The sequence below is a fragment of the Trachinotus anak genome, unplaced genomic scaffold (genome assembly GCF_046630095.1).
Source record: "Trachinotus anak isolate AG129_WGS33_773 ecotype Australia unplaced genomic scaffold, CSIRO_AGI_Tana_v1 ptg000015l, whole genome shotgun sequence".
Classification (NCBI taxonomy): Eukaryota; Metazoa; Chordata; class Actinopteri; order Carangiformes; family Carangidae; genus Trachinotus; species Trachinotus anak.
Window position 1 is genome coordinate 5,607,994 of NW_027273866.1, and position 13,784 is coordinate 5,621,777.

The window sequence follows — 13,784 nt, forward strand, 5'->3', positions numbered from 1 at the left end:
ATAACTACGCAAAAATTTAGTGATATGATTGAAAGCTCCTGAGCCGCTCTGGAAATCTAAAATATTCTGAGATGAAATGTTGATTTCTGGCCTGTGTTTGTGATGTGCACGGGTGTGGTTAAGGGAAGTAATTTAGCCATCATCTGAGACGAAAATTAAACTCGGAAGCGTGGCACACATCACATGCAGCACCTATACTATACGCTCTCCATATCTCAGAGACACAATCAAAACACTTTTACGTTGCTCACCGAGACACGTGTTTAGTCACATGTTGTCCTTTAGGTCAGGCCAAAGGTTTTTCAGCTGATTGACCCCTGTCTGTGAACATCTGCCCCGCTGTCAGGCGTCACTTACCAAGTCACACAGAATCAGGGCTGTTGTGAGGATGACCCCGCACTCTGACCACCCTGCGGGGACGAGAAAGACAGTGAACATTTTTTGCCATGTGAACATCTCGGGTTGATGATAACTTCAGTGGAATTACACAGCAATAGACTCTGGTGCATGCTAAGGTTTGTGTGATGATGCTCACCGCCTGGAGGTCATCTCTGCGTGGACTGCTCAGCACTGGGCTGTTCAGGGGGAACCCAGACATCCAGTGGTATCACACCCAGCCTGTGTGCAGAGTGTGATTTTGTGTGCACTGTAAGGTCATGGATGCTTTGTTGACATCAGGGGTGGGGAGGGGGGGGGGTGTATGTGGAGCACACTGTGTGCTCTCCCATCCCCCCCCTCCCCCCAACCAACCCACCCACCCACCCACCCCATCTGCGTGCGCGTACGTGTGCGGGTCTGGCAGCGTAACATCTGTGCGTACGCGGTCGTGATTGTTGTGAAGATGGCGGAGGGGGAGACAGAGAAGGAATATGACACACGGAAAGCTATCGAAGAGCTCCGAGAGCGGTTCCAGGGTCTGACCACAGCTTTGAAGGAGAGCTCGCAGTCTCCGCTGGAAGCTTCATTGCATTTCTGCCAGGAGTTTTGCCAGGTTAGCCCGTTCCCCTGCTGCTCATCCCGGGCAGCCTGCAGCCCCTCTGGCTTCCTGGCCGAGGATGCGCGTCTACGTTTGCTACAACAATGTAGCTAAGGGGCTAGCTGCCTAGCTAGCTGCCTGGCATTTCAAGATGGGGAAAAAAACTCCTCTGTGGTTTTCAGCTGCTCTCTCCGTGATGTTTGCCCGTGGCATGTACTTATTTGCAAAGTCTAACTATCCATGTGGCGAGAAGTCACACCAATGTACGCGCACTGTGCATGTATTACTCGTATTTTCCAGGCCAGATAGCTAACAGCAGATGAATGTTGCTAGCTGGTATGCAGGGTCCCCCTGTCCTGTGCAGTGGTCATGCTGTGCAAAAAATGGGTAGCTACGTTAGCGAGATTTTACAGGGCGATTGCATTGATATGCACTAAATTACAAGACTGTATTCGCTGTAGGAAATATCATTCAAACGCCTTAACGCTGCATCTCCATGCTCGTTTGGTTTTTAGCTTGATTTAGAAATGGGTTACTTTTGTAAAAGCTGCTTTATTGTACCGAAAGATCAATGATTTTTTTCCAAGGTGCTAGCCCAGGCCTTTTGCACTAATTAATCGAGCTAACCACACCAGGGGAGATGTTCATCATAAACATATAGCCAGCACCAGAAGAAAGAAAAAAAAAAAGATGTGAAATTGATGTGAGTGTTATAGCGACCGATGTGCCTGCAGCTGGCTGAGACAGTGATTTAAAAGGGAAAGTGTGGCAGTGGTCACTGACTCCATTACACATCCTCCTCATTAATTTGCCCACGTAAACATCATGCGAGGTCTCCATTTACCTGCGATGCAGCACCGATTACTGTCATTGCACCATATTAGTGTGAGATTATGGGTTTGTTTCTGTGCCACGGCGAGAAGCTGCGAGGAATTCATTCAGCTTCAAAGTTATTTGAGAAAAAGGGGACGAGCCTCGGACTGAGGGCTGTAGCTTTGTGCAGTGAAGTCATGGTGGAGATTTATCTCAAAAGAGCTCAACAGTTGCAGGAATAGCAGTGATCCAGGGTGAAATGGATCTGTGTGAGTGCTGTGTGTGGAAGAAATGGAGGGACTTTTCATTGATGCAGGTCTGGCGTTACTCGAGCTGAGAGATGGAAAAAAAAAAGAGGGGGAGGATTAAAAAAAAAAAGAGGGTTTTTTTTTTTTTTTGCAGAAGCACACATAACTTCGGTGCTTTGTTGTTTTAAGCGCTGCACAACTTCAATAATCAGTATGTAATAACACTGTAAATATTTCTCAAAATGTATTTTTTTCAGATAGTTTGTGAAAGTATGACATTTTATCTTTAACTAAAAGTTAGCCGTGGATTCTTAACATAAAAGATGACCACAAACCATGAAGTTTTCCATTCATCATACACTGTTATTATGCTGTTGTCCTCGGTTGTAGCACAGAGGAGTTGAAACTTTGTTCTCACTGGTTTGATTTTTGGCACTGTCAGCTGCCATGATTACGACACCTGCATTTTGTCTTTTACCGATGAAGCCAAAACTTGTCTTATCTGTTGAACTGATAAACACCGAGCTATGAAAAAGTATGAATAAATATATAACAAGGACAAAACAGTTAACAATTAAGCAACAAAGCGCTTCGTCTAATTATCATTTTCATTGTTGACTAACCTGATCAGAAGATGGTGAAAATGCAAACCAGAACTGGCAAAGGCGACATCTCCAAAATAGTTGTTTTATCCGTCCAGTCGCCCAGGAACCCAAAGAAATTCAATTTACAATTATATAAAACGGAGAAAAGCAGCAAATCCTCACTTTAAAGAAGCTTGAAATGTGGCTTGTTCTGCATTTTTTGTCTTGATTGACTCGAATTAATAATTGATAATCCAAACTGTGAAAGCGAAAATATTCGTGATTTATGCAGTGTTTTTACAGACATAGTTTTTTATTTTTGCACAACAGTTTTTCAATTTTACAATGTGCAGAATCAACGTTTCTCATTGTGATGTTTTAATGTTTCTCCAGGTCCTTGTGGAACATGCCGGCCGTTGGAAAACTGATGAGGATCCACTGCCTTTGCTGGAGGTCTACACTGTGGCCATCCTCAGCTTTGCTAAGGCTTCCTCCTGTCTCTCCTCCGAATGTGAAAACGTGCCACTCCTACTTGAAAAGTTAGCACTGTGAGTAGGAACTCTGACGGGATGTCACCAGAAATAAGAGTTTTTTAAATCCTGTATTATTTTTCGGATTCTTTTAAACACCATTTCTCTCATGAACTTTTCTGTAATATGTGTTATACATTAATTACAGAAGCATAATGCTCAGTTTGGATGTTGGGAAAAGTATCTGCGTTAAGTTTTAGCATTCACGCTGTAGTGTTGGTGACCCAGAATGGGTTACAGGTTTCGGATTTGCACTTAACATCAGACATAACATTTTTTTTTTCTTTGCAGTTCCACTGGTGTAGTTTTGTCTTTGGGCAGACACTTTCCGAAGACAGACTGTAATCTATTTGGAATGAATGAATGAATTAAAGATGGACAATATTTGACAATATGAATAAAATAAACATGGCCAAATCCCAAAGGAAATTTAGATATGAAAAGTTTGTGAATAGACAGTCTACAGAACCTATTCAGCTATTTGCACAATTTTCTCTCATGAAGGCAAAGACCTTGAGGCTGTAATACAGAATAGAAATGTAGGCTACCTCTTGGGGAGCTACGACATATTTGGGATGGGCTGCACAGTAAAGTTTGCACATGGAAGCACAGCACTTACACAAAATGAAGGAAGGGAGACAACAACCATAAATTTCCAGGATGTAAGTTGATTAATCATCAATGCTGATTTTGGTCATTCGGAGCGTTATTATTATTGTAGTTGTTGTTCATTACATACCAACACCAACAACAAACCCACACTTACGCTGACAGATGTTAGTGTCTCACTGCTGCTGAAGATGATTTATAACCCCCACTTTTCCTATTCGTCATCTGTTATATTTCCAAAATGCCACTCTGAATTTACAGCTCGACACTGTGTGAATAGTTTATTCTTGTATGGTTACCCTTAATTTGTGCAGCGTGTGCACATCCTTGACCTAAATCTGGCTTTAACAAACGACTGTGTTGGATTCACAGGAGCTGTGCAGAGCTGCTGCTCTTACTGCCCCACCATGTCCCTGGTGCCTTATGGGAGGAGTTTCAGTCCTCCATGAAGGTCAGTATCCCCAGGGCTGTTAGTGCACTTTTTTTTCTGAGGCTTATCTTTGCAATGATAAGCAATGAAATGTTGTCTAGTAATTAGAATGCATTTGGTTTTCTCAGAATTGAAGTAACAAAAACATATGGGTTGAAATGTTGGGGTCTGTGGGTTCTCTTTACAAGAATGACGTGACTTCTTGGATGCCTGCACAAATTCACTTCGGCAACACTGCTCTCACAATTATTTCAGACTCCTGACTGTGTAACATTTTAAGTATGACTCACTGACATTTTAGTAATTTAGTTACTGCATATTTATTTGTCTTCTGTTGCAGTTGGCACACAGCCTTTTACAAGAAAGTGGGAGCACACAGCTTTGCCTGCTCGCAGTTCTGGCGCAGCAGGATGGCGTCTGGTCCAACACCACACTAAGCAGCATCCTGTCCAATCAAATCCCTCAAACTGAGCAAGGTTAGTTGTCACTTGCTGAGATCTGTAATGGTTTGAAGATGCACCAAACTAACTTTTGCGGTTGTAATTGCATGAAATTTTAATTGTTCTTTGTGTGTATTCTTGTTGTCTGAGCTGCCTCACATTGAGTTTCTCACATTTTGTTGTTTTCTTCTGCCTGTCTCTTAGTTCACGAGTATCTCGAGTTGGAAGGTCCCACGCTTCTGAACATGAGAATAAAGCACCTAATCAAAGTGGACAGTGTTGATAAGGCTGCTGTCCTTGCAAAGATGTGCTCGGAGTATCCGGGATATGAAGGAAAAGGGAACTTCAAACAAACCTACTTGCTTTGCATCTGCATGACAAAAAATCAGGAGCAGCTAATGGAAGAGGTTAGGAAATGACACACTGCAACACAGCTCCATGTACACACAGAGTCACGAGATTTAACCCTTGAACTGATTGTTCAGTTCCTGTTGAAACAACTGATCAATCGGTTAACAAAAAATTAGGCTGTTTTTAAGTTTTAATGTACTTTGTGTAACATGATTGTAAGTAAAAGGTTGCTTTAAATGATTCATTAAAACCAATGGACTATAGCACTGAAAAAGAATCTCTTCAAAAACTGAGCTGAAAGTGAATCTCACTCACTTATCATTCATATTTATTAATGAAATGTCCCAACATTGTTGTGAAATGTGACTCTTATTTAGTTTCTTTTAAATTGACTGTATCTTTCATTAATTCTCTCTTAGATTGCGTCAATAGACTGTAAAGATGCTCTCGAAATGATCTGCAACTTGGAGTCAGAGGGAGACGAGAAAGGAGCTCTGTGCTTATGTTCTGCCTTTCTCAAGCGACAGCTCCTTCAAGGAGATGTTTACTGTGCCTGGTAAGTGTTTGTTTCAGATAAGTACTCTTAGAACACTTACAAAATTACTCTCAGGAGTACAGTTGTCATGGAACATATTTATTATGCAATTGACTTTTATCCAAACTGAAGCAATCTCTGTGACAAACGTGCAATAATCCACGACTGCTTTGCATCAGCAACGGTCTAGTTAAAACACAAGTGTGCAAAAGTACACGTTTATATTTGTGGTTGTTTGTAAACTGAATTCATTTACTTTTAAATTCAAATAAAGCTGCAAAAAGTAACAGAAAACAGAAAATTGACAGACAAGGTCTGATAATCAGTTAATCGTATAGGTTATTTTTCAAGAAAAGATACCAAATAATGGTGGTTCAAGGTTCTACCAGCTTTTTGTAATATTTCAAGGTTTTGGACTGTTTTGCAGTCAAAACAAGACATTGGAAAATGGGATTTAAAGAATTACAATGGTATTATTTGATTGCGTTCTAAGGTTTCCTAGACCAAATGATTAATCAAGAAATAATGTGAAGACGAATTGATGAAAAAAATGATTTTCGTTGTGTTTGTGATGTTTTTCAGGGAACTCACACTGTTCTGGAGTAAGCTACTCATGCGTTTAGAGTCATCTGCTGATGCCTTTCTTGGGCAAAGCAAGGAGATGGCTCTTCTCTGCAGAAGTGTCTGTCACATTCTGTTTCTAATCAAAGTAATCCAAAACGAGGTAAGAAAAATAGTCCACACATTATTGCCGATAGCAGAACTTTGACATTACCATTCACACCAACAATGACTCATTGTGTGCTGTATCTCTTAACGTGTCCTTAAAACCAAATCCGTTGAGTTTATGTTACTTTTTTCCCATAGGTTGGAGAGGTGGGGCTTCCAGTGTGCGTGGAAATGTGCATTCAAGCTCTGAAAATGACCTCCAGTGACCATAAGGACAGCAAATCTACCATCTGCAAGACTATTTCCTGCCTCTTGCCAACAGATCTAGAGGTTAAACGTGCATGCCAGCTGACCGAGTTCCTCCTCCAGCCTACCGTCGACTCGTATTACGCTGTGGAGTCACTGTACAATGAACCTGACCAAAAGCCTGAGGAGGATGGGAGCCTACCAGTGCCCAATTCTTTACGCTGCGAGTTACTGCTGGCCTTGAAGACACAGTGGCCTTTTGATCCAGAGTTCTGGGACTGGAAAACACTGAAACGCAACTGCTTGGCACTAATGGGCGAGGAGGCAGCTATTGTGTCATCTATTGACACACTCAATGACACAGATGAACAAGAGGTGGAAAGTGCACTTGGCAAGCTCCCTGAATACAGAGACCTGGAAGATTTTCTGTTAACCACTACAAATGAACTGAATGAAATCACAGATGAAAGAGAAAAAAACAGAGAGGCTAAAAAACTTCGGGAGCAGGGTTTTGTGTCTGCTCGGTTCAGAAATTGGCGAGCCTACATGCAGTATTGTGTTTTGTGTGACAAGGAGTTCTTGGGTCACAGAATTGTCCGTCACGCTCAGAAGCATTTCAAAGATGGAGTGTATCTTTGTCCAATTTGTGCTGACAGTTTTGAGAGTAGGGAGGTTTTAGAGCCACATGTAGCATCACATGTAAAGCAATCTTGCAAAGAGAGACTAGCTGCAATGAAAGCTGCAAGGAAAGTAACCAAACCACCTCAGTCCCCTAAAAGTCCATCAAAAAATATAAAAGTTGCTGCCAAGACAAACATGAGCCCTGTTAAAATTGAACCTCAAACCGGGGACCAATTGGCATCTTCTGTTAAGGTAGAACAAACTACATCTGACCCTCAGATAAGTCAAGACTGTTTCTGTCCTGTTAAAAACTGTTCCAAGGCTTTCAAGTTTTTCCGTAACCTCATGGCTCACGTCAGATCTCACAAGGATGATGAAGAAGCCATGAGGTTTTTAGAGATACAAAAACAGAAAGTGGTGTGCCAGTACTGCAGACGGCAGTTTGTTAACGTCAGACATCTTAATGATCATTTGCAGATGCACTGTGGCAGCAAACCATACATCTGCATACAGTTGGATTGCAAGGCCAACTTTAACTCCAATTCTGAGCTCCTAATGCATAGAAAAACACATCCAGAATTTAAGGCCCAGTGTATGTTCCCTAACTGTGGCAAAGTTTTCAGTGAGGCCTACTTGTTGTATGATCACGAGGCTCAGCATTATCTTACCTACACCTGCCAAACGGATAATTGTGGCAAAATATTCTACTCACAGTCTCAATTCTTGTCTCACCAACAGCATCATTGCACAAATGACACAGTAAACAATTTGCCCATCACAAATCAAAATCCGCCGGTCACTCCAAACGTGGGGCCACCACTCGAGAGCACCCAGAGCAAAGATGACACATCCTCTACTCTTGTTGGCCTCGACAGGATTAATTCAGATGTTCATATGAAGGAAACATCACAGGAAAACACATCACCATGCAGATCACCACAGGCTGCTAACGAGCCTGGTCCTGTGAGAGTGAAACACTCAATTGAAAGCATGCTTAATCCAGTGGCAGAGCTTGCAATGAAAGAACCAGAGAAATGCTACACTCCACTGACAAACCCCACTGCAGCACCAGCTGATGAGAAACTACCATCGGAGGCTCCACATGCGGACCTTAATGTGGCTGGGCAAGGTGAGATTCCTCCTGAATATCCTGTCCCTAGCGCAGCAAACCCCGTGGCAAGTCAGCAGGGAGAGGGTCATAATAATGTACAAGGTAATGAATTTCCAAAAGCAATGCCACAGATAATTTCTCCAACTCAAATCAAGACAGAAATTCCTTCCTCGCTGCAAGGATATCCCTCCAGCACGCCTGCTGTTACTGCTGGCAGTGAAGAAAATCTGCATTGCTGCCCATATAATGACTGTACAAGGGCATACAGCACAAACAAAAGTCTCTCTAGGCATGTGAAGAAGCAACACCCTGAAATATTTGAAGACTGGAAATTGGCAAAGAAATATAACAAAGTGGCCAAAATTACAGCAAAAAAGGCACCAAGTGCGCCGACTTCACCAAATCAGTCTCAAAACCTGGGGAACAGGCCATCAAATCAGCCAGGAATACTATGCAACAAACTTGGGATTCAGCAAATGGATTACCCAGTGGGATGTTCAACCTCACCTGCCCAATGTTATCCTGGATCAATGGAGCCTGTGCCTATTACTCCAATGGTGAACCCCACTCTCTACACATCATCATGGGGAAGCCCAAACAATCCCAGCGGAATGATGCAGTCAGACATGTCCCAGTCATGGTCCTCACCTCCCATGAATAACTGCTATCCAGATGCCTTCAACATGAATGACTACCCCTCACGCAGCTATCCTCAGTGGCAGGCAGACCCTTATCAAACCACAGCGGCTCTCCCATCTGATAGAGATCATTCGATGGCAGCTATACACGGTCCCACTATGTCACAGGCTCCTTCAGATTCCAGTTTGATGTCTCAGTATGTGTCCAGTTCTCTGATGCTTGATAATGGAGGGCAGATGCATAATGGAGGGCATCAGTATGGACTTATTCATCCCGAGGGTAGTGGAGACGGTGTAGATGTGAGAAAAACCAGTGCAAGTATGACAGGACAGTTGGATAATGGAAACAGTATCTCAACAATTGACAGCCTCCCTGAAGGAAGTTACCACACTCCGTATGCTCAGAGCGAAAACTCTTGTCTTACTCAAGGCTCATCAGCTGATATTCCCATGAAATGTCTCAGCCCAGAGGCTCAAGTTGCATTAAAAGCCACAACTGAAATCATTAAAACAGAGAATATCTCAACTCCTAGTTATGACCAGATTGACAACTCTGGGGATGGCATGCTCAGTCCACATAGTGTCGTTCCCACAGATTTCCCTTACGATGAGGACTGCCAAAATACTGAATGTGAGGTCAACCCCGCAGATGAAAAGGGTGGCGACCCCGACGTGCAGAAAGGAAAACGCAGCAGGTTGAGCAAGCGAACCAAATGGCCAGCTATCATCAAAGATGGCAAAGTCATTTGCAGGAGATGTTTCAGAGAGTTCACTAGTACCAAATCTCTCGGAGGTCACCTATCTAAACGCTCACAGTGCAGACCTTTAGATGAGATTGACCTGACGGCTGACCTGCCAACATCCTTTCTTGATTTCCTCAATGATCCACATGTCCCTGACACGAATGGAGCAATATATAACACGTCAAATGGTGATTTCTCACAGGAATCTTGTAGCTTGACCACTTTAACTTCACCTATGGCGTTGAAACAAGAGCCCCAAAATACAAATATAATGGACTATTCTAACTCCTTCACAGTTTCTCCTGAAAACCAGCAAGAGAAGGCAGTAGAGTTGGCTAATCCAGGCCTTGCTGTACCTTATCAAGAGGATCACCTGATGGAAATTTCACATGCTTTTCAAAGGTTGGATTTGATTGAGGCTGCTCAAGAGAAGATGCGGAGTGCGCTGTCCCTAGAGCAAAATGTCAGTCATTGTGATACAACCCCTGACATAGAAAAAAGCAAAATCCCAAGTAAAAGTGATGACAAACCATCTGAAAAGGTACCTAAACCTTTTAAATGTGACCAGGATGATTGTGAGTATTCATTCATGACAAAGGAAGCGTTATTTAAACACTTGACTAAAATGCATGATTTCTCAAACGAAATGATAGAGGAACTGAAAAGAACACCATCCAAACTGTCTCCATATCCTTGTCAGATTTGCCCCAAAACATTCACCAGAACAACAGGGTTGAGAATTCACTATGAAAAAGTCCATAGATTGTCAAAGACAGAAATGCAGAAACTAAAGATCAGTGCTCGAAACAGGCGTGCATTTAGACTTAACAAAGATAATGTGCTTATTAGTCGTGCAACCACTGATGCCAATATCAGTCACACAACACAATCTGCACCTATAATACCAGCTATAAAACAAGAACCACTTGACATTGCAATTGCACCTCAAACAAATAATGAAAGCAACTCAGAAGTTGAGCAAATAACTTCACCAGGAGATGCAGTAAAAGAGGGCTTTACACCCGAGGTATCAACTGTTACAAGACTACCATCACCTCAGAACTATTTGGATGATGGGTCGTTTGGTGAGGTGGCACCAGTTCCTGAACAAACGCCAGAGCAACCTAAAGTGGCTGCTGTAGACCAGAGCCCAGATGTGAAACAGAAATCTAACTTAAAAGAGAAACTCTGTCCGGTTGGCAAAGCAAAGGAGCAGCGAGGAAAATCAGATGCAGCATTGGGCACAGTAAAAGACCCAAAGTCAAGCCCTCCTACTGCATCGGCTTCATCCTCCCCAGAGAAACCCAGCAGCTCCAAAAACACACCTACAAAGGATGAATCTCAGAGGAAAGAGAAAATTCAGAAAAGGCTCAGCCTCAAAATGTGTGATACAGACAATGCCTACAGTCCATATAGACCATATCGCTGTGTTCATGAGGGATGTACTGCTGCATTCACCATCCAGCAAAATTTGATTCTCCATTACAGGGCCATGCATCAGGCATCCCTGCCCACCAACAAAACTGAACCTGAAGCAGAAAAGACTAGTGTTGAAAATGGAGACGAGAGCAGTCCCAGCATAGGAAAAGATAATGAAGTCAGGTGTCAAGTGAAAAACTGTTCAAGGGTGTTCATGGGAATCACAAGGTTAGTTCAGCATTACCTCTTACTTCACAAGTTCACCCGCGACAAAGCTACTGCCATGATGGCCAGCATGACCATAGGCACTTTCAACTGTGACCGGCCAGAGTGTGCGCTCCCTTTCAACTCTGTAGAAAAGTACATCGAGCACATTAAGAATTATCACAAGGAAATTGCTATCTCTGAGAGCGGGTCAGTTGACCCAACTTTCAGGTGCGAGTATGAGGCATGTGACCGCGTTTACACTACAAAATCAAACCTCCTCCGTCACCTGATCAAAAAGCACGATTATGTTTATGATCCCAAAACAAGTGACGGAAGAAGGACTAAATCGGTAGGGCTTTTCATGGGGGTTAATGGGAAAGAGAATGTAGAAAACAAATTCAAAATGAAGAAGAAAAACACTAAAAAGAAAGAAGGGAAGTCCATTGAACATTGGACGAGTTTTGGAAAACCAACACTAAAATCCCATGAGGAGGCATCAGCTATGTGCACCAAGAAGTCGGCCCTGCAGTACCCATGCATGATCATAGGCTGTGATGCAGTAGAGCGGGCTGAAAGACATATATTTAAGCATTACACCACTCATGGCCTCTCAGAAAGATACATTGAAGACCAGAGGAGTCAGTTCATTTTCTGCAAAAAGTACTCGCGTGCCAGATTTAAAGATGCAAACAAATCGGAGGGTGCATCAAGCTCATCTTCGGAGGAGACGGAACCAGAAGAGGGCGAAAAGCTCAGTGACCAGAAAACAGACGATGTGGATAGAATAGGCCAAGAAGACAGCAAGCTGTCCAACGATGATAGTGCAGAATCTCAAGCTTCCACTGGGACAGAAGGGGGAACTAAAAGAGGCCGTCCCAGGAAACCTGCACAACCTACACCAGCTTGTCCAGAGAGGATGCAGACTCTTAGGAACCGTTCGACTGTTAACAGTTCAAGAGAGAACTCAAATCCTGGTACCCCTACAACCCAAGAACAACGTGACGACGTCGTCATGTCAGGGTCTTTCAAGCCTTTAGGACTTGAGGACTCCTTCCTCAAGTTCTTGGAAACCTCAGAGTCAACCCACTCTTCCAAACGGAAATTAAATGAAAAATCTAGTGCTGAACTGCCGTCCAAAAGACAACAAACTCACAAACAGAAATCTGCAATCAAAAGTAAAATAACTGACGAATTTAGAGGCTGTGAAAATCTTGTAGACTTCAGAAACCCACTAAATCTCAAATCAGTGAGCAATGTCAAGATTGTTATGGATAAAACCTTTTCAGACGGTGCTGATCTTTTGCTAAAGCAGCTACAAGACATGAAGCCCATAGTCATAATTAAAAAGTGGCTTTATAGTGGATCATAGCCCAATATTTTGTTTTCAACTCAATCTCACTCAGGATTTGAGAAGTTATGCTGCAGAATGGTTTGTTTGTTAATGCATCAGATTTCCAACTGTTAACAGTAATGGTCACAGTTAACAATGAAATGGCCTATTTTGTACTTAATGAAAAAATGTCTCGGATGATTTTAAGTATGTATGTTAGTTATAATAACCAGGTAATCTATAGGGCATAGATTTTAGAAACATGTTTGTATTTATGCTTAGTACTGAAGATGTTTTTTTTTCTTTTGCTAAATGGAGACTTTTAAAGAAAAACTATGTTTTTATATATCCCTATGGGATTTCAAGTTCTGTTTGTATTTATTTTATCCTTTTTCAACACTAGTAGACCTATCTGTAATATTTACATGTCTTCCACAAAGTGTTCAATAAAATGTTACTGGTTCTTTTTGTAAAATATTGTGGGCACATATTTTTTGTGTGGTGGGTGTTTTTTTCAATATTTTTCTAATACCTGTTTACAGGGTTTAGATAACAATAGAATAGCATTTGTTCATGAGGATACCTAGATCTATGCACTGTCCCGCTGTAACATGATTTGATGGTTTAACAAGGACAGATGCTGTTAATTTTTGTATTGAATACAGACATACAGTATAGTGGAACCAGACTGCCATATCCTTAGTTGAGCGATACTCAATTTCTGACAAAGCGTTAAAAGAAAATTTATTTAAATTAATCCTCTTGTCTGCTGAGTTTCTTTACACACAAAGTAGGCATAGAGATCTGCAGGACTTAAATATGACGAAAAAATAATTCCATTATCAAACGGTCTAGTTAGTTTACTCTTACTGTTTGCACAGGAAACACCAGGAGTCATACACTGTACATGGAATTGTACAACAAATACTAAGAGGATTAAATGAAATACTGACAGGTATTTGTTTTTAAGAGACCTTTATTATAATACACAGAACATTAAAAAATATGCTGACTGATACACCTAAATATTCAATATGTGCCAAAAAAAAACTACATATGTAGAAATTACACTTCATATATGGGATAAAGGTATCAAGATAATATTACTGCACCATCTTTTCATGTTTGCCATGTATGTACATAAAACAGGATGGGGCGGGGGGGGTACAACCAGGGCACAACAGGGAAACCGTGGGGGCGGGTGTGTTCAAGATCATCAATGTTCAGAAGAAAATCCACCACAATTAAAAGTGCAGAGCGATATAATGTAAAACTAAACTTAGG

At 42.0% G+C, this 13,784-nt stretch overlaps 1 protein-coding gene across 1 annotated transcript; it reads left to right on the forward strand.

Annotated features, from left to right (window-relative positions):
• Positions 1 to 781: 781 nt before the first annotated feature.
• Positions 782 to 12,975, forward strand: znf292a (zinc finger protein 292a). The gene is made up of 8 exons (XM_071497941.1): positions 782 to 991; positions 3,015 to 3,169; positions 4,133 to 4,211; positions 4,531 to 4,666; positions 4,835 to 5,037; positions 5,401 to 5,537; positions 6,099 to 6,240; positions 6,384 to 12,975. The coding sequence occupies exons 1-8, from the start codon at positions 842 to 844 to the stop codon at positions 12,537 to 12,539; spliced, it is 7,158 nt and encodes a 2,385-aa protein (XP_071354042.1). The 5' UTR covers positions 782 to 841; the 3' UTR covers positions 12,540 to 12,975.
• The last annotated feature ends 809 nt before the right edge of the window (positions 12,976 to 13,784 follow it).